Source organism: Spermophilus citellus (assembly GCF_964194105.1).
Source record: "Spermophilus citellus genome assembly, chromosome: 2".
Classification (NCBI taxonomy): Eukaryota; Metazoa; Chordata; class Mammalia; order Rodentia; family Sciuridae; genus Spermophilus; species Spermophilus citellus.
The window spans coordinates 10,160,206-10,187,498 of record NC_138183.1 but is presented as its reverse complement, the minus strand read 5'-3'; the positions used below and the strand labels follow the sequence as shown (position 1 = coordinate 10,187,498).

The window sequence follows — 27,293 nt, the reverse complement described above, 5'->3', positions numbered from 1 at the left end:
AAACTTAAGATACTGGGTCCCTTGGGTACAGTACTAGGAAAAAGGAGACTCTCCAAGGAAAATCTTAGGCTCACATAACTCAGCTTTCTGAAGCCAGGACAATGAGTCAAACTTCTGGCCAGAACTACAGACATCTCCAGGCTCAACCAGATTAAGGGGATCCCCTTCCAAGTTTGCTGGTGTGAGCCACTCACAGGGCTGCCAGCAAACTGCAGAAGATCCACGCTCACTCTTGTGGCTGTTGGCAGGCCTCACTTCCTCACCACATGGCCCTCCCCTGGGTGCCTGGTTTCCTCCTCTCCAGAGCTGCTTCACATAATGGTAGTGGGCCTTCCCCAGAGCAAGTTGAGAGTGGAGAGAGAGAGGGAGAAAGGGGGGGGGGAATGCAAATGAAGAGAGAGACAGAGAAAGAGAAGGGGGTGGGGGACCTCAAGGTGGAAAACAATCTTTTTTTTAAACTCCAAACTAGGAAGTGCGTCCCATAGCTCTGCTGTGTCGTATTCTCTAGAAGTCACCAAGTCAGTCCACATTCAAGGGGAGAATTAAGCTCCACTTTTTAAAGAAAGCAAAATCAAAGAATTTATGTATAGATCTTTAAAAAAATCACCACAGAGACCCAAAGAATTAAGGAGGGGGAAGAAGGTCACTGGATAAGTTATGGAGGCATCAGTGGGTGTTTATTCTCATTGTAGTCCCCAGTCCCCAAGATTCCTCCTATTTGCTTCCTCAAGGGAGGTTTGTGTTTGTTTTCTGAAAATGTGATCCCCTTGAGGAGTATGCTGAGGAAAGGGTGGAAGGATGAGTGTCTTTGAGGGGAGAAAGAAGAAAAGGGAGTGATTTAACTGGGAAAGGGAAGAAAATCTTAGGGACCCTTCAAAGAAGGGGCCTTGCAACCTCATTTCCAGGCAGTGCTGTAGATACAAGGCAAATCCTTCCAGGAAAATGGGCACATGCTGTACTAAGGAAAGCCGAAACCCAGACTCCAGAATCCCACGGATCTCACACCTGAGGGTGGCCACAACCATCAAGCACCAAAGTACAAAGACTCACATCTTCTTAGATGACATACTTACTGGACACACCCATATGGACTGAACACTCATCTTCTACCCTTCTCCTGGCTCCTCCTAAGCCTCTCAGATTCCTAAGGAGAAGTGGTTGCCCATTATTAATCACTGAGACTGAATTTCTCATCAGTTTGCTGGAATTGGGGAGTTGGAGAGAACGGAATTGGATTTAATTTCACTTAAAGGAAATAAAATATTGTACATTTCCTGGTTATCTGATTTTTTTAAACTAAGATTTCTGCTTGCTATATATATGGTCATTAATATACTAAACTAGGGATATATTTTACAAACAAGGAATTTTGGGGGTTTCAAAGTAAGCTCCAAAAAACTATTCCATCAAAATATTAAGATTTTTTGCCAGCTATGAGTGCACACACCTGCAATCCCAGCAACTCGGGAGGCTGAAGGAGGAGGTTCACTGACACACTCTTCACTCAAGATAGCCCAAATAAATTCATATTCACCCTCCCAAACTTGTTCTTGCTCTACATCTGCTGCCTCAATTCAAAGCATTCCCATTCAACCTATTTATTTATTTTTTTAGTTGTAGTTGCACACAATACCTTTGTTTTATCCACTGAGCCACAATCCCAGCCCTCAAACCTATTTTTTTTTTTTTTTTTTTTTTAGTTCTCTGCAGACACAACATCTTTGTTGGTATGTGGTGCTGAGGATCGACGCACACCAGGCGAGCGCGCTACCGCTTGAGCCACATCCCCAGCCCAAACCTATTTTTTTTAATTTTTCTTTTTTTAGTTATAGATGGACACAATACCTTTATTTATTTATTTTTATGTGGTGCTGAGGATCGAACCCAGTGCCTCACATGTGCTAGGCAAGCGCTCTACTGCTGAGCCACAACCCCAGCCCTCAACCTATTCTTCAAGCTAAAAACTCCTCAATATACTGTGAAAAAAATTAAAAGGCGAACAAGCTATAGATGGGGGAAAATAACTGTAAAATATACACCTGATTTTAAAATTGTTTCCAGAATACACAGAAAACACTTTTGACCAACAAGGAAGACAAAAGTAACTAAAAAAGAAAAAAAAAAGGCTTAATACCTAATCAACTAATTTTAAATTACCAACATTATCTGGATCCTGTTTGAACAAAAATATTTTTTAAAACTGGCCAGGGGCCTTGGGCTGTGGCTCAGCAATAGAGTGCTTGCCTAGCACACATGAGGCACTAGGTTTGATCCTTAACATCAGATATAAATAAATAAATAAATAAAGGTATTGTGTCCATCTACAATTAAAAAAAAAAAAGGATTGGGGATGTAGTTCAGTGGTACAGCTCCTATAGGTTAAACCACAGGGCCACCAAAAAAAAAAAAAAATTAAATAAAAGATTTCTTACCTTTCAACAATAAATGCTGAAATCTTTACAGATGAATAAGGTAATATATGGAATATGCTTCAGATGAAACAGGGAGTGTAAAGATGAAATAGGATTAAGTCCACAATTATTACAGCTGGATGAAGAACAATTCAGGTTCATGCAGGTAGTATTCTCTACTTGAAATTTACACCTACACTTACATAAAAGTGGAAGTGAAGCCTTGGGCACTAGCTTGCTTAACCTTCTGGCTATTGGGGCACTCCACCCTCTAGGGAGACCTTGAACATCTGTGACATCACTGCTTGACTTTTCTAGGTTTCATTCTTAAATATTGCCATGAAAATGCTACATACTGACCATGCCATCTTGGTTTCTGCAGAATATGCTTTCACAGAACTGAATCTGGCACCATGCCCTAGGTTTTCACTAACACATACTACAAGAAACAGCTCCACCAAAACCACTGCATTGGCTGCAGGGATGCTGCCGAGGCGCACTCTAGCACAAAGAAGCAGAGGAGAGTCCTGTGTTTTAGTGTATGCTCAAAAACATTCTCCCAATTTTCCATTTAAGTCCCTCCAGAATCTCAGTTTCCTAACAGAGCACAGAGATCTATCTCCTAGAGATTACACTACCCGTCTTGCCCTAAGGTCAATTCCCAGCACAAAGACCCTGCAGAGAGAGAATACTGCAGAGAAAGAGAAAACAGTTTGTTCTATTTCCACAGAGTAACTGTTTTGGTACAAAAGGGAATTGAATGCAGGGGCACTGTGCCACTGAGCTACATCCCCAGTCCCTTTTCATTTTTTGATACAGGGTCTCACTAAGTTGCTTAGGGCTTACTAACTTGCTGAAACTGGCCTCAAACTTGTGATCCTCCTACTTCAGCCTCCTGAGCTGCTGGGATTACAGGTGTGTGCAAACACACCCAGCTATTTCCACACAATGTTACTACAACATTCTGTTTCTTTATATTTCTCTCAACATGCCCTCTCCTGGTTATTTGGTTCATTTTCATAACTTGGATCACCAAGTGTTTGCTGATGACTTCTTCTGGGCAAAAGGCTCCTATTTTTACAGAATTTTGGACTGCCAAGGCCCCATCCCACACTAATTTCTCTTGCCACAAATTCATTTATTAGCTCACTAGTTTGTTGTTGTTGTTGGTCTGGGGATTTAACCCAGGGGAACTTTACTACAGAGGTACATTCCCAGCCCTTTTTTATTTTTTATTTTTTTTTTTGAGGGGGGGCAGGGGTGTTACCAGGGATTGAACTCAGGAGATTCAACCACTGAGCCACACCCCCAGCCCTATTTTATATTTCATTTAGAGAAAGGGTCTCACTGAGTTGCTTAGCACCTCACTTTTGCTGAGGTTTTGAACTCATGATCCTCCTGTCTCAGCCTCCCGAGCCATTGGGATTACAGGCATGCGTCACCATACCCGGCCTTTATTTTTTGAGACAGGGTTTCACTACATTGCTGAGGACCTGAGTTGCTGAGCCTGGTCTCAAACTAATGATCCTTCTATCTTACCCTCCTGGGTTGCTGGAATTACAGGTGTGTCTCACAACACCCAGATGGCTAACTAGTTTTACTGAGCTAAGCACAAAGAATATGTGTATATATGTGTGTTTGTGTGTGTTGTTGTTGTTCTTATGTTGCTGGGAAATGAACCCAGAGGTGCTCTACCTCTGAGCTACATCCCTGGCACATTTTAAAATTTTTATTTAATTTTGAGTGAACCCAGGGACACTCAATCAGTAAGTCGCATTCCAGCCCTTTTTTGTATTTTATTTAGACAGGGTCTTACTGAGTTGCTGAGGGCCTTACTAAATTGCTTTGAATTCACAATCCCTCTACCTCAGCCACTGGGTTTACAGGTGAGTGCCACTGCACTGGTCTTTTTTTTTTTTTTTTAATTTTTGAGATAGGGTCTCATTAAGTTGCAGAGACTAGCATCAAAATTGTGATACTCCAGCCTCAGCTTCAACCTCCCAAGTCATTGGGATTACTGGCACACGCAGCGCAAAGCTAAGAATGTATGATTTCTACTAGGACCAAAACAATACTAGGTACAAAGATGAACCAAGACAAGGAAATAAAGGTTTCAAGGACAGCTAGGATGTGGCTCACTGGTACCATGCTTGCATGAGGCCCTCCGTTCAATTCACAGCACTGAAAAAAAGGAATTTTTTTCAAGGAAATAATAATAATAGGGCATGGGGTGCCTTTTCAGACTGTTCACTGGCAGTACCCCAACTAGGACTGAGACGCATTCTGAGAAGCAATCTTTAAAACCTCAGTGGCAGAGCACTTGCCTACCATTCATAAAGCCCTGGGTTTGATCCTCAGCATGACCAAAAAAAAAAAATTTTTTTAAACACAAAAACCCCACTACTATGTTTATCATTGGAATTGTTTCCCCACAAAATCAGTGTCCCCAGTATGAAGACCCCTAAGAAGAATGTGTCTCAGGTTTAAATGTCAAACAAAAAAGTTGTGGGGCTGGGGCTATTGCTCAGTGGTAGAGTGCTTGCCTAGCATGTGTGAGGTACTGGGTTCAATCCTTAACACCATATAAAAACAAATAAAATAGGGCTGGGGATGTGGCTCAAGCGGTAGCGCGCTCGCCTGGCACGCGTGCGGGCCCCGGTTCGATCCTCAGCACCACATACCAACAAAGATGTTGTGTCCACCGAGAACTAAAAAATAAATATTAAAAAATTCTCTCTCTCTCTCTCTCTCTCCTCTCTCTTTAAAAAAAAAAAAAAACAAATAAAATAAAGGCACATTAACAACTAAAAATATATGTGTGTGTGTGTGTGTGTGTGTGTGTGTGTGTGTGAGAACACACACACATATACACATTTTTTTTTAAAGTTGTGCCAGGCACAGTGATACATGCCTGTAATCCCAGCAGCTCAGGAGGCTGAGACATGAGGATCACAAGTTCAAAGCCAACCTCAGCAAAAAGGGAGGCACCAAGCATCTCAGTGAGACCCTGTCTTTAAATTAAATACAAAATAGGGCTGAGGATGTAACTCAGTGATCAAGTGCCCCTGAGTTCAATCCCCCGTACTCACCCCCCGCAAAAGTTGTGATTCTTTTGAATATACATTTGATTTTATAGACATCATGAATCTGAAAAATGAGCTTTATTTAATTCTTCCCTTTGCTCCAGGAAATTCAGAGGTAGATAATGGAATCTACATTTGGTAACTGTAGAGTACTTTCTGACATGTATACTAATTTTGCCTCTGCTCTAATTTTATTCTTCTCTCATTTCTTCTTTGTTGTAATCTATTTGTAATCCTCTAGAATGTACAGATTTTAAAGAGAGGTGAGAAAAGGTATTTGAAACTGAGCATGGTGGTACATACCTATAGTCCTAGCTACTCAGGAGGCTGAGATGGGATGACTGAAGTTTGAGGCCAGCCGGGGAAACTTAGAAAGACCCTGTCTCAAAATAAAAAAGGACTGGGATATAGTTCAGTGATATACTGCCTGCCTCACACATATAAGGCCCTAGGTCCAATCCCCAGTTTTACAAAAAAAAAAGAGAGAGAGAGAGAGAAAGGGAGGGAAAGGAAAATTGTATTTGAAATGTGCTTTTTTTCTAGACAGGGGTCTTGCTGTGTTGATCAGCAGGCCTGGAATTTGAAATCCTTCTGAGTATCTGGGATCCATGGTGTTTGGCTTGATCCTTTTCAACACAAAATTTATTGTGTATAGAAATTTCTATGTGCCAGGCACTATTCTAGACACTTTACAATCCTAGAAGGGTTGAACTATTATTATTTCCACTATATAGCTGAGGAACCTGAGAATCATAGGGTTTACAACTTACATATGATTACAACCTGTACTTGACAGGTGGATTCAAATTCATGTGTAATGGCAAGACCATTACAAATAAGTGTACATACAGGATATCACTGGAGGGAATTAAGAGCAGAGAAAGGAAAGGGAGAGAATGGGGAAAGCCCTCATTGAGGAAGTGATGTGTGAGCCAAGTACTAAAGGAAAGAGCTTATCAAAGAGTAAGGAGAAACTATTCCACAAAGAAAGCAGTCATGTACAAATACCCAAAGCAGAGAGAACATAAGTTCTGGAAAAAGCACACAGAACCTGCATTCAGCAATTCATTCATCTTAAGGGTTCATCAGAAAGTAAAAGCATTTAAGAGTAGATAGTTAATATATTCATTACCAAGAATTTCTATGGCCTCAGTAACCTATGGCTAGAAAGGTAGGTGGAAGTAAAATAAAGTCAGCCCTTTAATAAAGCTAAAATTATGTTCAGTAATTTATTATAATTAGGCTAAAATTAAGTCTGAATTATGTTCAATAGCAATAGGGAACCTCAGAAGATAACAAAGAATGAGAAATACATTATTGACTTATACATAATAGTGAATAAATTACTGATTGAAAGGTACGGAAACCAGATAGAAAGCTACTATAAGAGGCTGGCAGTGGGGTTAAACCAGGCCTGTCCAAAAGAAATACAATGCAAACCATATGTGCAATTTTTTTTTATTTCCTAGTGGCTGCCATGAGAAAAAGTAAAAAGAATTAAGTGGAAATTATTTCATTGATATTACAATTTATTGAATCTGATATACCTAAATATTATGTCTCAAATTTGGACTAAGAAATTTTACTTTTATTTTGGGGGGATTACAAACTTGAAATCTAATATATATTTTATATTTATCTCATTTTGGACACTAAATTTTCTTTTTTTCCTGCTGTACCCCCCTCCACCTCATACTGGGGATTGAACCCAGCGCCTCATGCTAGGAAGTGTTCTGCCACTGAACTATATACCCATCCTTTTTTATTTGAGACACTATCTTACTAAACAGCCCAGGCTGGCCTTGAACTTTCAATCGTCCTGTCTCAGCCTTCCCGGTAGCTGTGATCAGACGCATGTGCCACTGCGTCTGGCTCAGGCACTAGATTTTCACTGGAAATATTTGATAGGTATTTAGACTTCATAAAATTTACAAATGATAGAATAGCTTCACATACCCAAGGAGCTCTAAGACTACTTAATTTCCAATAAGTGGTCAGTCTGTAAATTTAAATTAATTCTAATTATTAAATTAAAAATTTGATTCCTCAGACATGCTACTCACATTTCAGCGCTCAGTAGCTGCATGTGACTATCATATTGAGCAGTACAGGCCTAAAGAATAGCAAAGGTACTTTGGCTACCAGTACTTCCACTATGAGCATTTTATATCTACCTAACATTGAAGATTTCTAAGCAATAACTTGGCAGGTATTAACTAAGAAAATAGTCTTGGTCACATCATCACTACTGTAGCTTTTTTTTTTTTTTAGCAACATATTGACAAAATGAAGCTTCTAATGACTCCACAGAATTACTTTTTGGTACCTGACACACGGAATGCACTCAAAAATATCTGTGGAATGAATATTCTCCATTACTTAAGGAATAATTCACATATCTGTGGCCTACTTATGCCCTCCTTGTTACTTTCTATTTACCTAAGGATCAACCATTTCTATTATTTGTATTCTACATATGATAAAAAAGAAATCAATAAGAAAATATATTTATAAATGTGTATTAGAAGCATTATAGTATAATGGTTAACAGTTAAAAGAGTTTAAGCTCTGCAATCAGACTGCCCAGATTCTAATCCTCATTTTATCATTTATTAGACAGATGTATGATCTTGGGTATATACTTGGCCTGTGACTTAATTCCTTATTCTGCAAAACAATGATGACAATACTGATGACAGTATCTATGTACTATCTTGGGTCTCCTCATGGATTACAGGTGATAAAGCACTACAGCAGCTGTGTGCTTTTCAGAGATGGTAGAAAAGTTGAAATTATAACTAAGGAAAAAAAATAGGGATTTCTCATTTTTTTATGTTTCCCACATTATCTTAAATTAAAAAAAAAAAAAGTAGAGGTAGTAATTTGAAAGGAAAACCTTGCATGTAGTTATATTCACTAAAAAAGGAGCTAAATAGGAAATTTCATCTCCTGACCATGTACAATTATGCAGTATGGCACAGGTGCAATCAGGCAAATAGAAAAATACGAACACGAAGCAAAAGAGGAAGGCGTTTATTGGCCTTACCTGCTTCTCCGTTTTCGAGGTGGTTTCTCCACTGTGCCAGTCAGTCTACAGACCAAACAAATAAGACGGTAACTAAAAGTTAACATACAACATATTGCCAGGCTCTACTGTGCCAGTCAATAACTCAATGACCACCCTCTGGGACCTTAGGCTCGCCATGCCCATACCTGTCCTTACAAACACCTAAGCCTCGTTTCCCCTATTTACCAACACCAGGCAATCCCGGGACTCGCTGTTCCCCCAATAACCCCCATAGCCCAAGCCCTGCTCTGCCTCCTGATCCCTCAGCCCATCCTCAGTCTCATTCGTCACAATCTGGCTCCCCAAAACCACCCACCTTCACCTACCTACTCATTGTCTGCCTAGTCAACCCCGCAAGCCCCCTCCCATCCTCCCCTTCCCCGTGCCCACCCCCTCCCGGCCGCGCTTGGACCCTCAGAGCCCCGCCCCTCCAGGCCGAGCGCCCCCCGCATTCCACCGCCCCTCGGTGGGGCGCGCGCCCTGCTCCTCCCGGCCCAGCGCCCCCAGTCTCGGCGCCCCCTCCCCCTCACGCTGCTCTCACCCGCATGCAGCATGCGACTGCCACGGTCCCTGGGCGCCCCCTAGACGTCCCCAGCCTGCACCCCCGCCCCTCCAGCCTAGGCGCCCCCAAAGCTCGGCGGCCCCAGCCGCTGCCCCTGGGCCCGCTTCCTCGCCCCCGCCCCACCCCCGAGCCTGGCCTGCACCCAGCCCACGCCCCACCTGGGGGCCAGGCGACTCCGCGGCTGCTGGGGCTGCCGGGCTCCTCTGACCATCCGGCTCCTGCTCCGCCGCGGGAGCTGCTCCGGCGGCCGCAGGGCTCGCTCGGGAAGCTGAGGCGGCGGAGGATGGAGTAGGCGGAGAGGCGGGAGGAGGGCCTCGCGCCTCTGCCAGGCTTGCCGCGGGGCCCGCCTCCCGACGCGTCTCTTCGGATGCCATTGGCTGCATCCGCAGTGTGGCCGAAAGCCTGGCCGTCGATTGGGCGTTCGGGCCGTCAAATCCCGCGCTGCCCACCCAGAGGTTTGGTTGAGACTGCAGGTGGCGGCGGAGGTGCCTTAGAGACTTCTGGCAGGGCCAGAGGAGACCTAAGCGCCACCGTGCGCCGGGACATGGAAACTGCATCTCCGGCGCCAGACACCTGCCCGCAGGTTCTCTTGGCTCCACATCTGACACTCCAGACACCTGCTGGCATCCACCCGCACCCCACCCCACCCCGCATCCCCCCCAGCTCCGGAACCAAAAGTCAAGGGCTATAATTTCTCCAAATAACTCCCTCAAGTGCGACAGAGACGCAACTCTCCCAAATGAGCATCCTTTTGAACCACCTCGAATGCAGTCCCTGTCTACATCTTGCGGATATGGTCTCAGCTCCGTGCTATCCCTCATAGAGGATCTAGTCACAAAATTTTAAGAATCCACCAAAACACAGCATGATTTGCCTGCTCAGTCCTCTTCAGGAAAGATCACAAGGTTGGGTGCAGACTCTTAAGAAAGGAATTGTTGTTTTTTTTTTAATTACCGTCAAAGAAAAATCAATCCTGCAAACGGAATCAATGCCATAACTAAAAGGAATGTGTTCCATTTTGAAAGGCCTAAACAGAATTGATTCCCTAGTGTGAACTAGCCATGCTGTGATACTGTAGATGATTAAGTTCTACAACAGTTAATCAATTTTAAAATAAATTTTACTGCATTTTTTAAAAATATTTATTTATTTATTTATTTTTAGTTAAATACCTGAATTGGTGTGAGTCCCACTAAAAGCAGATGGTGAAGCTATAATTTGGGTGCAAGTAGTTTATTTGAAAGGTGATCCCAAAATGACTCGTTAGAGAGGAAGGAGGTGAGTCAGAGAAGGACAAAAGTAGATAAAGGGTGAATTAATAAGCAATTGCTCAGGGTGGGCAATAAGCACTCCATTCTGCTTAGGATCTTCTGAATTACTAAGAAGGATCAAGAGTTGATGAAGCCAGTTGCTTTCTCTCATGAGATTCCCTAAGTGCCCAAGGCATTAATTAGCTCCCTGGCACTTCTAGACAATACTGCTTGCCTATACCATGCTCCCATAGCCAGAGGAGGTCCTCCAAGGGATGCAGATGTGTAGGGTAGATACAGAGGACATGTGCAGAGGTGATCTCCAGGTGCGCGATGGGCAGGGCCCTGGCAATGTCTGCAGAAAATTGTTTTCTCATTTCCTCCGAGCACCTGGCATCAAGTTAGCTCTTCGTATATGCGAGTGGCTGGAAGCTCTTGTTTTTCTCAAACTCATCATGGTGAATTCCCATGGGAAATGAAATGAATTTAAGTAACTGATTGCGTAATCCCAATTTGTTCAGATCTGTGTGTGTTTGGGGGAGAGGGTTACTGAAAACATCCGTCCTCTGCCTGAAGGCAGTTCCTGGCTTCTCTTGGGAGTGTTAGTTGCTCCCTGAGTGAAGCACTGGATTTAATAGTCAGGAAAATCTATTTTTACTTGGTGTTGCCTCTGGGTGTTCTGCAAGGCCCTGGCCTGCGTCCAGGTTGCTGTGGCACCAGTTCCCATCAGCATGTACCTCCAGGGACAAAGTATGAGCAAATTAAAGTTTAATTAAAGGTGAAAAAAAAATTTACTGCATTTTTTAAAAATATTTATTTATTTATTTTTAGTTTTCGGCGGACACAACATCTTTGTATGTGGTGCTGAGGATCGAACCCGGGCTGCACGCATGCCAGGCGAGCGCGCTACCGCTTGAGCCACATCTCCAGTCCCAAGCATTTTTTTTTTTTTTACCTAAGCATGCAAAACTACCAACAAGTAAGCCCGATAAATATTACCTTTCCTCTTCTACTGACAAGGCCATCCTTGAAAATAAGGCACACCTCACTAATATAAAATTCTTTAAGGTAAGTCCCTTCTACATCTCTATTGCTGTGTACAGCTGTTGTTTGTGCATCTTATCTGTTTGGGGTTGGGAAGAGGCATAAAACTTTCTCTTAAGCTCCTTCTATTTTATTTATGATCAATAACGTGGCAGCCTGTAACAGCACAATGAGTGATGGACAAATTTCTCTCTGCTATTCCTAAATGGGAAGAATTAGGATACTAGTTTTTCACAAAACCAAAATGTATTTGGTGTAAATGAATGTTTTTTATTTTCTTTATGTGTATATATTTTTTAGTTGTCAATGGACCTTTATTTTATTTATATGCAGTGCTGAGAATCGAACCCAGTGCCTCATATATGCTAGGCAAGCACTCTACTACTGAGAACAACTCCAGCCCGTGTTTATTTTTAGATTTTTTTCTTTTACACCCTTGATGTTAAAATTGCCTTTTATTTATTTATTTTATGAAGTAACAGTGATAGTAAACTGTACTGGTTATTTTTTATTTTTGGGATTGAACCCAGGGCCTCGCATGATAGACAAGCGCTCTACATCTGAGCTACCCACACTCCCAGCCCTCTTGTGGAATTTTGAAAATGGATTTGACTGGGGAAAAAAAAGTTATTAAAACCCTAATGTTTCCCCACATATTTTATGTAATTCCAAAGTCACAGAACTACAAATCACCTCAATCCTGTTCCACCCATATTATAAATCCAGAAAGGTGCCAGGCATGGTGGCACACAACTATAATCCCAGCAACTCAGGAGGCTGAGGCAGGAAGACGCCAAGTTTGAGCCCAGCCTTGGCAATTCATTCTCAAAATGAAAAATAAAAAGGGCTGGGGATACTGCTCAGTGGTTAAGCACCCCTGGATTCAATCCCTAGTACCAAAAAATAAACTTGAAAATTTTAAATACAGAAAGTGGTAATAATTCCAAAATAATTTCAGTCAAGAAGGGCGGAGGGATTAAAGGGGGTCCTGATGAGGATCATCAACTCACTAGGGAAATAATATTGAAATGTCACTATTCAGTTTCTTGCATGCTAAGCAAGTACTCTACCACTGAGCCACAACCCTGCCCTCACTATTCTGTTTCTTATAAAAATATTGACTAAGGGGCTGGGTTTGTGGCTCAGTGGTAGAGAGCTTGCCTAGCATGTGTGAGGCACTAGTTGGATTCTCAGCGCCACATACAAAAAATAAAAAACTTGTATATATAAATAGTGACTAAAATCCTCTGCCTACTTTTCTTCCATGATTAGCCAGTCTTCCATGATTGGCCAGCCCTCTAGACAGTGTCAACAGAACTGCAGCTCTTCTTATACCTTCCCAAGTACCCTCAAGTCTTACCTTCATGTTGTGCCCAAGTTCTGGCAATCTCTACTTCATTCCTTTTACATTGTAAAACATGTATATCCCACCATTTCAGTCAACATTTCACACTTCCTCTTTTTAAATATTCCTCTAATCACTCCATCCTATAGCAAACATTTCCTTCTCCAAATTGGTTTTACTTACAAAGCTCTGCTGTTAGCCACTGTTTCATATCTCCGAAACCACACTGATTTGGGGCAAGGTGTGATTCCTCAATAAACTGGCATCTTTAGGGCCAAGTTCTGAGCCTAGGTTACTTTAACACTGATCTACATCCTATCCTTTTTTGAGATAGGGTCTCACTAAATTGCTGAGGCTAGCCTCAAATTGTCGATCCTCCTGCCTCAGCCTCCTGAGTTGCTGGGATTATAGGAGTATGCCACTATGCCCAGCTACTGTGCTATTTTTAATACTGAGATCAACCTTGTATGGTACTCTCCTATGTTAGACACAGAAATTTAAGATTCAGAGAATCCAATTTGCTCAGGGTCACATAGCTACAAAAACCAATACTGCTTAAAATAGAAGGCTTAGGATGTATTCTGGTGTGCCCTACAGGCATTCAAGTTCCAGCTCTCCTGTGCAACCTTGGACAAGTTTCCCGTCCTCTCTAAGCCTATTTCCTTGTCTGGTGAAAACAAAAGAGAGGTAACATAGTGACAGACCCCATAGTAAGGGTACCATAAAATAGGGCATCTACAGCATTTAGCTAAGTGAGTGCAATACAGGTATCTTTTATATCATTCCCATTTATATATAAAAATCAGAGTGCTGAAGACCATAGTGGGTACCCAGGTATTTATACTATGTAAGAAATACTTTTGTTGACACACACAAATCTGCTGTAAATTTTTCGAGCATTTTTGAATCAAGAAAACATTTGAATGATCTAAGTCAACATGAAAGCTTTCTTCTCATGCAGGGAAGAAAGGTACACATTCATCAACTGATTAACAAAGAAACATAAAATTAAAAAATGGGGAATAAGGAACCAACCTTCCTGAAGCATCTAGTATGTTTAGCATCATACTAGGGGAATTTCCGAGCTTCTCTTTTGGTTCTTTTCTACTTCTGTGTATTTCCTTAGCAAACACACAATTGAAAGAGTTGTGATGATCTCATGAAGCATGGTTCTGGGCACTGCATCCAGGTTGTAACAATGAATATATTTCCATGGAACAGAACACAGCCCAGAACCAACTGCAGAACAAGAATTTCACTTCTGTTTATCAGTCAAGCAACCAAGTGAAGGAATAAGCCTTTTTAATTTAAATTATGTTATATAAAACACTAACTTTCTGTCAGGATATACTACAGACTATGCATTAGATAAAATTATTTTTTGACAAACTTCCTATACTCCTTTTATTAATTTACACTGAGGGAATACAGCACCTTTCACCCAAAGAACTGAAAGTGCTTTACAAACATTAGCATTTAAAAAACAATTACAGGGCTGGGGAGGTGGCTCAAGTGGTAGCGCGCTCGCCTGGCATGCGTGCGGGCCGGGTTCGATCCTCAGCACCACATACAAACAAAGATGTTGTGTCCGCCGAAAACTAAAAAAATAAATATAAAAAAAAAAAAATTACATTTAAAAATCTGGATTCTTGCTGTTAAAATCTCTTCGACTTGATACATAATTATCTGAATGCTGATGGAAAGCCATTCTGACAATGACAGAGGCTCAGAAAGAGTCCTGATTTTCTTTCACATTATCAGCATTTTCCAAAACATGTTCTGGGCTGAAAACACAAAAACACACAAATCTTAATGCAATAAACAATATCTTGAACCCTATTTCAAAAGTAAAATTCAACTTTTAAAGTCAAATCTTCCAATAGTTCTAGACATCCAGATGGAATAGAAGCTGATGCCGGGGGTACACTAGATGAACTCTTGATTCAGGCATTTTAGGATCACACCCAAAGGAACACAAAGTAGTGAGATTTTCCAGTAAAACACTGACCTCTAAAAAGCTAGCCAAGGGCATGTTGGTCAATTGAGGAAAGGGAGTAGATGGCAATTCAAAGTCAACAGTTCTCACTAGAGCCTAGGACACTTTATTAGAAACCAAGTATATATATCATAAGCAAATAAAAATAATTCTTACCCCCATTAATACAACATAAGGGATTTTACATTCAGCCTAGATACAGGGAATAACAGATCCTTTTGCCTACAAAACTATGACTTGCAGTATCTTCCACCACATGATTAACTCTATATAATACATAGCCCTTATTTATTAGAGGGATCCAAATATTCCTTTTAGGCTTACAAAGTCTAATACATTCACTCTCTTCCCTTTACAAGTCTAATAGTAAAAACTATTCTTTTTTCCATGCAAAAAGCCATTATTCAGTTGAAATCAGAGATGGCAGTTAAGGAATGGACAGAATATTATTGGCACATGCCCAGCTAGTGACAGACAAATGCAGTACACCATGACTTAAAAATAAAAGTCACATTACAGGGAGAATGAAAACTACTACATCAGTCTAAACTAAGGAGTCTCAAATGGAAAGGTAGGTCTGAGGGTTACCAGTTTTATTGGTACAAATTAAAAGCAGTGGAGGGCAAGCACTTAAATACAATATATGGTAACAGGAAAAAATACTGCAGAAAGCTGTTCAAAGACCACACCAAGTTGTCTGCATCATTAATTCCAGTGTTTCACAATTAGTAAAATACATAGCTACATATCCCTGTAAGATAAAAACACCTTTCCACCTGAATTACACTGGGATTGGGGCAGTAACACAAAGCTACTGACCCACCATGAGTTCAAGTGTGTGCAGCAAACGTCTCAGCACTTCTTTCATATAACTATACAATTAAAAACTGTACAAAGAGCTGGGTGGTTGGGGAAAAATAAAGTTATTGTGCTCATTCAGTAAATTAAAACCCTGATGAAAAATTATGTGCCAAGAAGCTTAGACTATAAAGATTTTTATTGCATTTTTAGGTAACCTGGAAGTTCTTATCCTGAAGGGCAAAAGTTGGGTTTAAAACTACCTGAACAGATGCTAAAGTGCTTTATTAATTGGCTGGCTTCACACGGATTTCCTGGGATGACAAAAATAGTAGTAAAGGGATACCAATTATTTAACAAAACAGTACATTCCAACATCATTTATGACCACTGTCATAAGAGATCCTGGAACACTTGTCCTTGTTAAGTGGACAGTTGCATATCAAGAACTGATCATCACAATCCTTTGGATATTCAAATTACTTACACAAAGCCAAAATATGTTATCACGGACCTTTACAAAAAAAGGACAGTTTGTTTCCTTCTACACTTTAAATAATCTGCTTCAGATTACACTTCACAAATATAAGGGTCCTGACTTTTCAACCTTTCCAGTTGTAGTTAAAAATGTACACTTCCTAAGTTAAAGTCAAGGGCTGGGGATGTGGCTCAAGCGGTAGCGCGCTTGCCTGGCATGCGTGCGGCCCGGGTTCGATCCTCAGCACCACATACCAACAAAGATGTTGTGTCCGCCGAGAACTAAAAAAAAAAATAAATATTAAAAATTCTCTCTCACTCTCTCTTTAAAAAAAAAATTAAAAAATAAATAAAAAATAAAAGTTAAAGTCAAGTGTTACAGCAAGAAAAGAATGCTTCCCATTGAAAAGTACATATATTTTTACTCAATGATACTCATGATAGATTGTAAACTGGATTGATAACATTCTACTCAACTGGTATCAAATAAACACATCAGCATTACAAGTATTAAATGTTTTTCTATTATTATAGAGGATATAAACCAAAACATTAATATGGCAGTTATGTTCTTTAGGCACAGTTTAGTGATTCTTTTTTAAAAATAAATACTATTGAATTTCAATTGAAATTTTGAACTCAATAACCAAAGGGTAAAGAATTCTAATTAGGAAAAAAGAAAAAAAGAAAAACTTTAAGCTAACAATGTAAGCTGTTTAAAATTTCTAACACTTAACCTCTCTGAGTTTTAAGATTACTTTATTAAAAAATACAAGAAATCTGAAAAAGATCAATACAATTATCTTAATGTACAAAGTCATAAGCTGTAGCAGTTTTTAACTAAAATTTAAAAACACAACAAGGAGGGCAGCCCTTTAGACCAATTTATTTTATATCCTTTTAAAATATCATCCAACAAAGGACAATGAAGTTTACAGCTGGGACAGGTATACATAACTCGAGGCATCTATAGTCCATCGTGCCCACTGAATAACAACTTTGCTGCTGAAATTTCTTAAAACTTACCAAACTAAAACAAAAGGCTGAATAATACAAAAGGAGGAGTATTTCGCTGTAATTTTCAATTGGCTTTTTTAAAAAAGGAAACATATCCTGTTTCCCTAGACCAGTAAATAAGCAAGAGCTACATGCAGCAGTGTGGATATTAAGACATTTCTCAAGTCTTCTCAAATGAGTCCAAGGTAGGGATGGGATAGGGGAGAAAATTGATAGAAAAACATTGCTATAGACACCATAACAAACAATAAATTTAGATAATTTAAAATTAAAAAAAAAGGCAAGAGGCAGCATTTCAGCAGCAAAGTGCTTGATAAAAAGTATATTGTAGAGGATAATACAAGAAAGTTGGGGTAAGAAGAGGACAGAAAAATGGGTCAGCAGGATGGGCGAAGGCCTCAAAGGAAATACGGCGTCGTCGTTCTGGGAGGAATAACACGTTCTGAATCTGGAACTGCCCGGAATAACTTTGGTTCTCTTGTATTAACATCTTTGAAGACCATGATGGAAGCAATATTTCCACAGCGATAGCAGTAGTTAGGAGCAGACCACACAGTAACCAGCTTCTCATCAAACATAAATTTATATCCTTCATGTACAAGCTGATGTGCTCTGCAGATGAGTTTTAAGTTGTTGATATGAACAAACTGCAATTTAGAAAGACTTCTTTAAGAATTCAGCATATTTTTTTAAAAAAACCAACCTACATATATACTAACCATTTAAACGAAGTAACAAATCCTATTAATACTAAAATTCTTATAATTTTGGTACCCATCATGTATTTGTAATCAGTTGAGAATATAATTATCCTCAATAATTTTGACAAATATAGGCAAACAGAGTCGTTCTGGCCTGATTCAATCACAGAGTTATAGAAACTGCATGGCCATATAATTAATTTGCTGATGTTTCTGAGCTCATTGCAGTGGTCCACACTTTAGTCCCAGCTACTTTTTTTTTTTTAATTGGCAGTACTTGGAATTGAACCCTGAGATGCTCTGTCACTGAGTTACATCTCCAGCCATTTTTATTTTGAGGCAGGGTCTCAGTAAGTTTGCAAGGCTGGCCTCAAATCTATCATTCTCCTGTCTCAGCCTCCCTAGTCATTGAGATTACAGGCTTAACCATTAAGAAAACACATAAATGAATAAACTGAACTAAAAATTTTATATCCACAACCACCATAGTTTAAGTATACTACAGATTTGTTATTTGGGCCACCAAATAACAGTTCTTTTAGCAACCAACAAACTACTTTTCCAAAAACATGGGCTTTACCTCATTTGTGACCTTTGCTCCAAAAAGCCAACCTGCTCCTCGAGGACTGATTGCCCAAGTATCCACATCTTCAGGATCTGACCAAACCAGGTCACAAAAGGCTCCTTTATGAGGAATTTCTTGATTCCGTTCAATGGTTCGAATTTGATCCAGTGTTTTGATATCAGGAGATAAGCCACCATGAACACACAAAATCTGTTCATCTATTAACTAGCAAAGGAGAATAATAAAGGATTAAATGTATAATAATAAACTCAGTCATATCTAAATTCATCAATTGTTGCTAAGGTCATCAATATATTGATATGACAATTAGATAAGAAAATGCAATGTATTACTGACAGAAAAATACCTTTTTAAAATCTTTTTTGTGTGTGACAGAGAGTGTGTGTGTGTATGTGTGTGTGTGAGAGAGCGAGAGAGAGAGAATTTTAAAGAGAGAGAAAGAGAGAGAGAGAGAGGAGAGAGAAGAGAGGTAGAGGGAGGAAAAGAGGGAAGGAGGGACAGAGAGGGAGAGAGGAAGAGGGAGAGAGAATGGTACTAGGGAATTGAACCTAGAGGCGTTTTACCACTGAATAATATCACCAGGTATTTTTGTTTGGTTGGTTTTTGTATTTTGAGACAGGGTCTTGCTGAATCGCCAAAGATGGCCTTGAATTTCCCCTGCTGAAGGCTCCAGAGTTACTGGGATTACAGGCATGCATCCCTGTGCCTGACAAGTTTTAAGAAGAATCATGTAAACTTACAGCTGCTACTGTGAGCATATCAAAAACTTTGGTACAGTATCTCCAAGCATTAGCATTTCCATATTTGGTTTGGCACTCATCTGTGGAAAAAAAAAAAAGTATAATTAATGAAGTTCTGAATCTGCCAATAAAAATAAACAATATATCTAATACTGGAGCAGCATTCAGTATAATAGAAATTTGGCTTAGACTAGGACAGAAAATTATGAAACATATTTAACCCTAATAGGCCCTCCTCAGAAAGCTAAAAGAAGACTAGTGTCTAAATATACATGTCCTGAGGAAAGGGTTCTGCTTTTCACTCCAGGAATAGCCCTAAGTAGCTAAATTAGCCAAAATGCTATCATCAGAAAGCTAACTATTAATTTCATGCCATCCAAAATACATGCACTGGGCAGTTATGTTAATATGAGGCAATTCATCAAATAGATACATTTATTTAATGGGACTTACGCCAGGAGATAATCAAACAAATTATAGGACCTTTATTTATATGAGCATGAGGAACTGCTATCTCAACATTTCAATGGCATAAGTTATCTTTCCTGAGATTATAAACTGTGCAACTGAGTACCTGACGTACAGTAGGTACATCTGTAGTCATCACTAGGGACAAACTATCAATCAGGTCCTCACATATTCCCAGTTGACCATTCTCTCTGATGTCTATGTAGTTAACAGGGTATATACCTCTTTTCTTTTAAGTAACACCAGAGAAGTTCTGCTGTTTGGCTTCTACTTTAATTTTTTCGGCTGGGGGAGGGACAGGGATTGAACTCAGGGGCATTCAGCCACTAAGCCACATTCCCAGCCCTATTTTGTATATTTTATTTACAGACAGGGTCTCACTGAGTTGCCTAGCACCTCGCTTTTTGCTGAGGCTGGTTCTGAACTTGCGATCCTCTTGTCTCAGCCTCCTGAGCCTCTGGGATTACAGGTGTGCACCACTGTGCACGGCTGGCTTCTACCTTAATTTTGAAATAAAAATAGACATACCACTATTTCCTTAAGTGCAGCTGAAAATGATACAAAACAGAAGCCTGCGGTTTATGGTCAATCCTCATAATTTCCTAATTTATCTATGTAAAGTAAGATCCTTATGCAAACTTATCATGAGAGAGCTCTACCATGGAGATCAGTTTGCAGGAAGGAGCCAAGTATTTTTTTTTTTTTATAAAAGACTGAATATTTTTGAAATACCAAAAAGCTAATAATTTCTCTCCTATGTGATGAAACTATGGATTATTTTTATTTCTTCATTGCATATTTTGCAAATTTCCCATAATAATTTTTAAATGTATATTACTTTCATATATAAAATTTTTTAAAATTTTTTATTGGTTGTTCAAAACATTACAAAGCTCTTGACATATCATATTTCATACATTAGATTCAAGTGGGTTATAGGAGCCATGTATTTTTAATCTTCAAACAAAGTTCATAAAATTGCCCAGTGTATGTTCATCAGTGTGAACTGAGCAGCCAATATAAATAATAGCCATATATGACTTTAACTCAATGTTAAAGTCTATGTAGTTAACAGGGTATATACTTCTATGTAGTTAACAGGGTATATACCTCTTTTTAAGTAACACCAGATTTAAGTAAATTCCATGACCATTCAAATTATCTCCTTTCTGAGGAGCTACTGGACTTCCTTTTATGAAACAAAACCATAAAACCCACTAGATGAACATAGCTTTGGAAACAAAAAAGTTAAATAGCAGACTGTGCTGTCATTTTCCCCACACAAAACATGTTGACTAACATGTCCTCCCCTCCCTTTTTCCCTAAACTCTTTTGCTTGATGATGAACACTAGTCAGGTTCTATAGCACAATTTTACATCTATACACATATATGCACACACATATATACAATTGTTTCATACATATATATGTGTATGTATGTGTGTATATAAATATATATATATATACATGAGATTATGTGTGTGTATGTATATGTAAATGGTCTTACATACATAATATATTATACAATATATAAATATATATATACAGATAGACCATCCCTAATTTAAAAATCTGAAATCTTAAATACTCTAAAATCCCAGACTTTTTGAAAATTCCACACTGGACCTCACATGACAGGTCTCAAAACATGAACATAGCCAAGTGCAGTGGCGCACAATTGTAATCCCAGAGGCTCAGGAGGCTGAGGCAGGAGGATCACAAGTTCAAAGCCAACCTCAGCAAAGGCGAGGTACTAAGCAATGCAGTGACACTGTTTCTAAATAAAATAGGGCTGGGGATGTGGCTTAGTGGTCGAGTGCCCCTGAGTTCAATCACCAGTATCTGCTCCCCACCACAAAAAAAAAAAAAGGTGCATAAAAATACAGGTTTGGTAGGCCTTATCAGAAATGCTTGGAATAAGCTGGAAGTGGCACATAACTGGAATCTCTGCAACTAGGGAGTGAGGCAGAAGGATCCCAAGTTTGAGGCCAGCCTCAGAATTTATATCAAAATTAAAAAGTAAAAAGGGCTAGGGATGTAGCTCAGCAGTAAAGTACCCCTGGATATAATCCCCAGCACCAAAAAAAAAAGTTTAGAAACAAAAATGTTTCAGATTTTGTAGTCTTTTTTTTTTTCAATTTTGGAATATTTGAATAGAGTTTACTGGTTGAACATCCCTGATCTGAAAATTTGGAATTCAAAACACTCCCAAATCTGACACTTTTGAGTGTCATGATAGTACTAGAAGTTTCAGATCTTAGGTTAATTATTTTAAATTTCAGACTTTTGGATTTTGGATGCTCAACCTATATCCTATAAAATTACCTTCAGTCTATGTGTATAAAGTATACACAAAATGTAAATGAATTCTGGGTTTAGATTTGGGTCTCATTCCTAAGATTTTTGTCCCATTATGTATATATAAATATCCAAGATCCAAAAAATTTGAAATCTAAAACACTTCTGGTCCCAAGTATTTCAGATAAGGAGGGATAATGTAAAGTATACAACTTTATATTATATACAACATGACTCTTATATGTGTTATATTTACTAGCCTTATATGTAACATTACATTTTATGTATTATGTGTATGTGTGTATACACATACACACACACACACACACACAGTTATACACAAGACCACATATGCAACTACAGTCTGATAAGATTATATCAACTTCTACTCAGTAGCCATCTTTTTGTTTGGCAGGGGCAAGGGGTGGGGGTGGGGGCACTAGTCACATCCTCAGCCTTCTTTTATATATTGAGACAGGGTCTAAGTTGCTCAGGGCCTCGCTAAGTTGCTGAAGGTGACTTTGAACTTTCGATCCTCCTACCTCAGCCTCCCAAACCTCTGGGATTACAGGCATGTGCCACCACATCTGGTCTCAGTAGTCAATCTTAATAATGATGTCCACACAATAATGAAATCATCTAATAATACATTCCTCAGAATTTATATTAGTCTTGCTTTACTGACCTAACACATTCCAAAATGTTGATTATTTCACAAAAGACTCGTTAACTTTTATTCAAATAGTATAGGTAGGGTACGTTTAAATGAAATATCAAAATAAGTCATATAGGGAATGGGGTTGTGGCTCAGTGGTAGAGTGCTGGCCTAGCATGCATGAGGCACTGGGTTCGATCCTCAGCAACATATAAAAATAAAATAAAAGGGGGCTGGGGATGTGGCTCAAGCGGTAGCGCGCTCGCCTGACATGCGTGCGGCCCGGGTTCGATCCTCAGCACCACATACAAACAAAGATGTTGTGACCGCCGAGAACTAAAAAATAAATAAATATTAAAAAAATAAATAAATAAAAATAAAATAAAATAAAGGTATTATGCCCATCTATAACTAAAAAATAAATATTAAGAAATGTCATATAAAGGAGACAAATATTAATCGTGTAATTTCATGAATAATATTAAAACATTATTTAGAAGCCAGGCATGGTGGTATATGCTTGTAATTCCAGCAACTAGGGAGGTTGAGGCAGGAGAATTACAAGTTTGAGGCCAGCCTAGGCAACAGGATCCTGTGTCAAACATAAAAATTTTTGAGCCCAGTGTAGTGGCACACACCTGTAATCCCCATGGCTCAGGAGGCTGACACAGGAGGATCATGGGTTCAAAGCCAGCCTCAGCAACAATAAGGCGCTAAGCAACTAAGTGTCTCTAAATAAAAATACAAAATAGGGCTGGGGATGTGATTGAGTATCCCTGAGTTCAATTGCCAGTACAAAAAAAAATTAAAAGGGCTGGCTATGCAGCTCAGTGGCAAAATATTTGACTACTAAGTTTTAGGCCCTGGGTTCAATCCCCACTATCAAAAAAATCCAAAACAACAACAACAAACTTAAGATAATTCAAAATATAATAACTAATTAGAACTAAAACATATATATTATATATACATATATGAAATACATATAAAAATTAAAATAAGATCTGGGGATGTAGCTCAGTTGTAGAGTGCTTGTCAAGCACATGCAAGGCCTGGGTTCAATCCCAACACTACAAAAACAAACAAAAAATATATACATACACATGTGTCTATGAAATCTGAGACTTAAAGGTTCTGAAATTAATATTTTCAAATTTCTTAATATTAAAATGTGGCTGAGAGCCACATTAAAAAAATAAATAAAATATAACTAAAAAAAAAAAAAGTGAGCCCTCAAACCATTAGTAGATTCTAGGTTCCTACTGCAAAAGATTTTGATGATTAAGCTTGACATGGAACCCAGCAAGCTATATATTTTTTTCATTTTATTGGGGCTTTCTTTATACCTTTATTTTATTTACTTATTTTTTAGTGGCGCTGAGGATCAAACCGAGTGCCTCCCATCTGCTAGGCAAGCTCTCTACCACTGAGCCCAGCAATCTATATATATTTTTTTTTCTTATATTTATTTTTTAGTTTTAGGTGGACACAATATCTTTATTTTATTTTTATGTGGTGCTGAGGATCGAACCCAGTGCCCTGCGCATGCCAGGCGAGCGCGCTACCACTTGAGCCACATCCCCAGCCCAGCAATCTACATTTTTAACAAGCAACTGGGTGATCCAAATGAGGCCAACTTAAGACTGCACCCTCACACTGACTCAGAAAAATGTATACACCAAAAATTTAACAGAGGTCTTCTCTCTATAACAAAATTTTCAGTTGACTGGGGGAAATGGGAAAGTTAAGGAGTAACGAAGTAAAGGGGGAATGGGGGGAAGCACATGTATGACTCCTGTAGCTTTTTTTCCAAAAGTAAAATAATATTCAGAATCAGTGAAATAAATGGTCTTACCATAAAATCCATACACCTGTGTTATCTGTCTACTCTCATGATTTCCTCGTAAAAGTGTAATACGATCAGGCCATTTAGCCTTTAGTGCAAGAAGGTAAGTGAAGGTCTCCAAACTATAGTAACCTCTGTCTACAAAATCACCCTGTAAAGTAAAAATTCACAGTTACAAGCAACACAGTAGCCACAAAAGTTTTTCAAAATTATATTAAAGTGTACACACTCAGAGACATAGTCCTTTTTTTTAAAGAGAGAGTGAGAGAGGAGAGAGAGAGAGAGAGAGAGAGAGAGAGAGAGAGAGAGAGAGAGAGAGAGAATTTTTAATATTTATTTTTTAGTTCTCGGCGGACACAACATCTTTGTTGGTATGTGGTGCTGAGGATAGAACCCGGGTCGCACGCATGCCAGGCGAGCGCGCTACCGCTTGAGCCACATTCCCAGCCCCGAGACATAGTCCTTAATAACAATGAAGAGTTATACACAAAATCATTTGGAAATTGTGTCTGCAAAAAATTCAAATGGAAGTAAAAGCTGATTCTCCTAAATGTTTCTGCTACACTTATTCAAGAAGAGGCCTACAGAAATTTGCTGTCCAATTTTCTCAAGGATTTTCCCTGTAAAACCATCATTTTTTCATCCTTTCTTATCTGAGTAAAAATTGTTTTAATTAATTTTTAATTTTAAAAATCAACTTCAAGGGGCTGGGGATATTGCTCAAGCAGTGTGCATGTGTGCAGTCCAGGTTCGATCCTCAGCACCACATACAAAACAAAGATGTTGTGTCCGCCGAAAACCAAAAAAAAATATATATATATATATTTAAAAAAATTCTCTCTCTCTCTCTCTCTCTCTCTCTCTCTCTCACCCTCTCTTAAAAAAAATTTTAAAAAATCAACTTCAATTGTATCCAAAGAGTTGCCTATTTAAAAATTGTTTTGTTTTGTATGCAAAAACAAGTATCATCCTAGACTGTACTGGTATCTAATGATCACACATGATGGATGACACAACTTCCCATTAATGTCCAACTTGGGCAAATATGACACCAATAGGAAAACAGCTAAGAGAATATAAAGATGACCCAGAAATTTCCAGAAGAAATGATATAAAATAAGGATTCAGTAAAAATTCAACAATAACATTACACTGAAAAAGATAATTAAGCAAACACAAACCATGGAAGCAAATGTATATTAGGAAAAGTACAGAACACAAAACCATATTTGTATATATTCCTCTATTCATACATTAGTAAGAAAAAATGAATGCTCAAAAAGTTTGATAAAATAATGGTATTTGAAGATGATGACTAAAACCAGTGGTTCGAGGCTATTTTTCTGCCTGTTATGACAGCTACAACTCAGCCCCATATGTACAGTGGTTTACAAAAAGCAGTTCTCAACTAGAAGATATAGCAAAATTTAGATAAATACAGAATCATCTTTTCATGTATTTAAATAGAAGCTGTCACAAGAAAATGCAGTTATGCAATTTACATGCAATAAGTCAGATCCTTTCCATTTTAAATAAGCCCTTAATTTTACTGGTGTTTACATACCATAAATATGTAGTTTGTGTCAGGAACCTGACCTCCAGTTCTGAATAGTTCACAAAGGTCATAAAACTATAAAAGAAAGGCAAAATATGCTGGTTATAAGTTCCTGATAAGGAGTAAAATAATAAATTGAGAATAATGAAGCAGTATTTGTAACAATAAATCCCATCATTGTGTACAACTGTAATGTACCAATAAAAAAGGTGGAAAAATTATTAAGAGGATTCTAAATATTTACATTTGTAAGAAGAAATAAAGCATAAACCAAGGCCGGGTGCAGTGGCGCATGCCTGTGATCCCAGCAGCTTGGGAGGCTGAGACACAAGAATCATGAGTTCAAAGCAGCAGCAAGGCACTAAGCAACTCAGTGAGATCCTGTCTCTAAATAAAATACAAAATAGGGCTGGGAATGTGGCTCAGTGATTGAGTGCCCCTGAGTTCAATCCCTGGTACCAAAAAACAACAACAACAACAACAAAGTATAAGCCAAACTGCCAAGTATACAATTTCCAAGCCTTGTCAAACAAACCAAAAACCCTACACAAAACTCACAATTACCATAAAGTCATCTCTAGATCATTAATATATAGGCCTCCCTCACAAATTTATTTCATACATCTTCATCTAAGAATGTTGAAATAATTTATTAGTTACCTAACTTCTCAAAAAGCTAATCTTAAGCACTCTGCCCATATTGAGCATCCATTTTAATTAGATAAAAAATAAGGAGACAAATGGGTAAGAACTTTTTTTTTCCCCAAAAAAACAAATTTATGTGATACTTCACAGTGTCGTGTAAAGCAAATGGAACTACGTTCCTGGACACTATTATATTAGAGTGGTGTACTTTCTGGGTTCACAGCCATGAATAATCTTCTCAATAACAAGTTAAAAAGAATTACATATTTCACTATATTCTATTTGACTGAAAATTGGTAATAGACAAACTGTGTATTTGGTAAACTTCTGTCAACTAGATTATCCTAATTCTAATTTATATAGAAAACCTCACATTTTTTCTGGTAAAAGGATTTTGCAGTAAGTGAATTGACTGTAACATTTTGTACCAATACAACTAATAATTTCCAACCCAATATCCTTTACACTCAAGAGCAAGATTATCTCTTAACCTTGTAACACTTAAAACAGTACAGAAATCATAGACCATTGAACAAAACTGAAATTTAAACATCTATAATGTTTTATAAGTCTAAAGTGCTTACTGTTCAGATTTTTAAAAATAAACTTCCAGGAATATAAAATTTGTCATCTTAAAATTAGCAAGTAAATAAACAACCACTTAACTCAGTCAAATGGTATATAATTATTTGTTCAAAATATTTACTGTTCCTTTCTACTATGTGGAGTCCCTCTCTATATAAGGAAT

At 38.7% G+C, this 27,293-nt stretch overlaps 2 protein-coding genes across 2 annotated transcripts in view; both read right to left on the bottom strand.

The window, feature by feature from the left end:
- Positions 1 to 9,444, bottom strand: part of SCAI (suppressor of cancer cell invasion) — a 157,201-nt gene extending 147,757 nt beyond the window's left edge. The window contains exons 1-2 of the mRNA XM_081281926.1: positions 9,282 to 9,444; positions 8,541 to 8,585 (exon numbers count right to left, since the gene is read on the bottom strand). Coding sequence (XP_081138052.1) covers positions 8,541 to 8,585; positions 9,282 to 9,334 — 98 coding nt within the window. The 5' untranslated portion in view covers positions 9,335 to 9,444. The remainder of the gene's footprint in view (positions 1 to 8,540; positions 8,586 to 9,281) is intronic.
- A 7,458-nt stretch (positions 9,445 to 16,902) lies between these two features.
- The window catches only part of PPP6C (protein phosphatase 6 catalytic subunit), a 32,958-nt gene continuing 22,567 nt past the window's right edge, over positions 16,903 to 27,293 (bottom strand). Inside the window, exons 3-7 of the mRNA XM_081281949.1 lie at positions 25,910 to 25,975; positions 24,355 to 24,496; positions 19,078 to 19,157; positions 18,332 to 18,541; positions 16,903 to 17,697 (exon numbers count right to left, since the gene is read on the bottom strand). Coding sequence (XP_081138075.1) covers positions 17,449 to 17,697; positions 18,332 to 18,541; positions 19,078 to 19,157; positions 24,355 to 24,496; positions 25,910 to 25,975 — 747 coding nt within the window. The 3' untranslated portion in view covers positions 16,903 to 17,448. The remainder of the gene's footprint in view (positions 17,698 to 18,331; positions 18,542 to 19,077; positions 19,158 to 24,354; positions 24,497 to 25,909; positions 25,976 to 27,293) is intronic.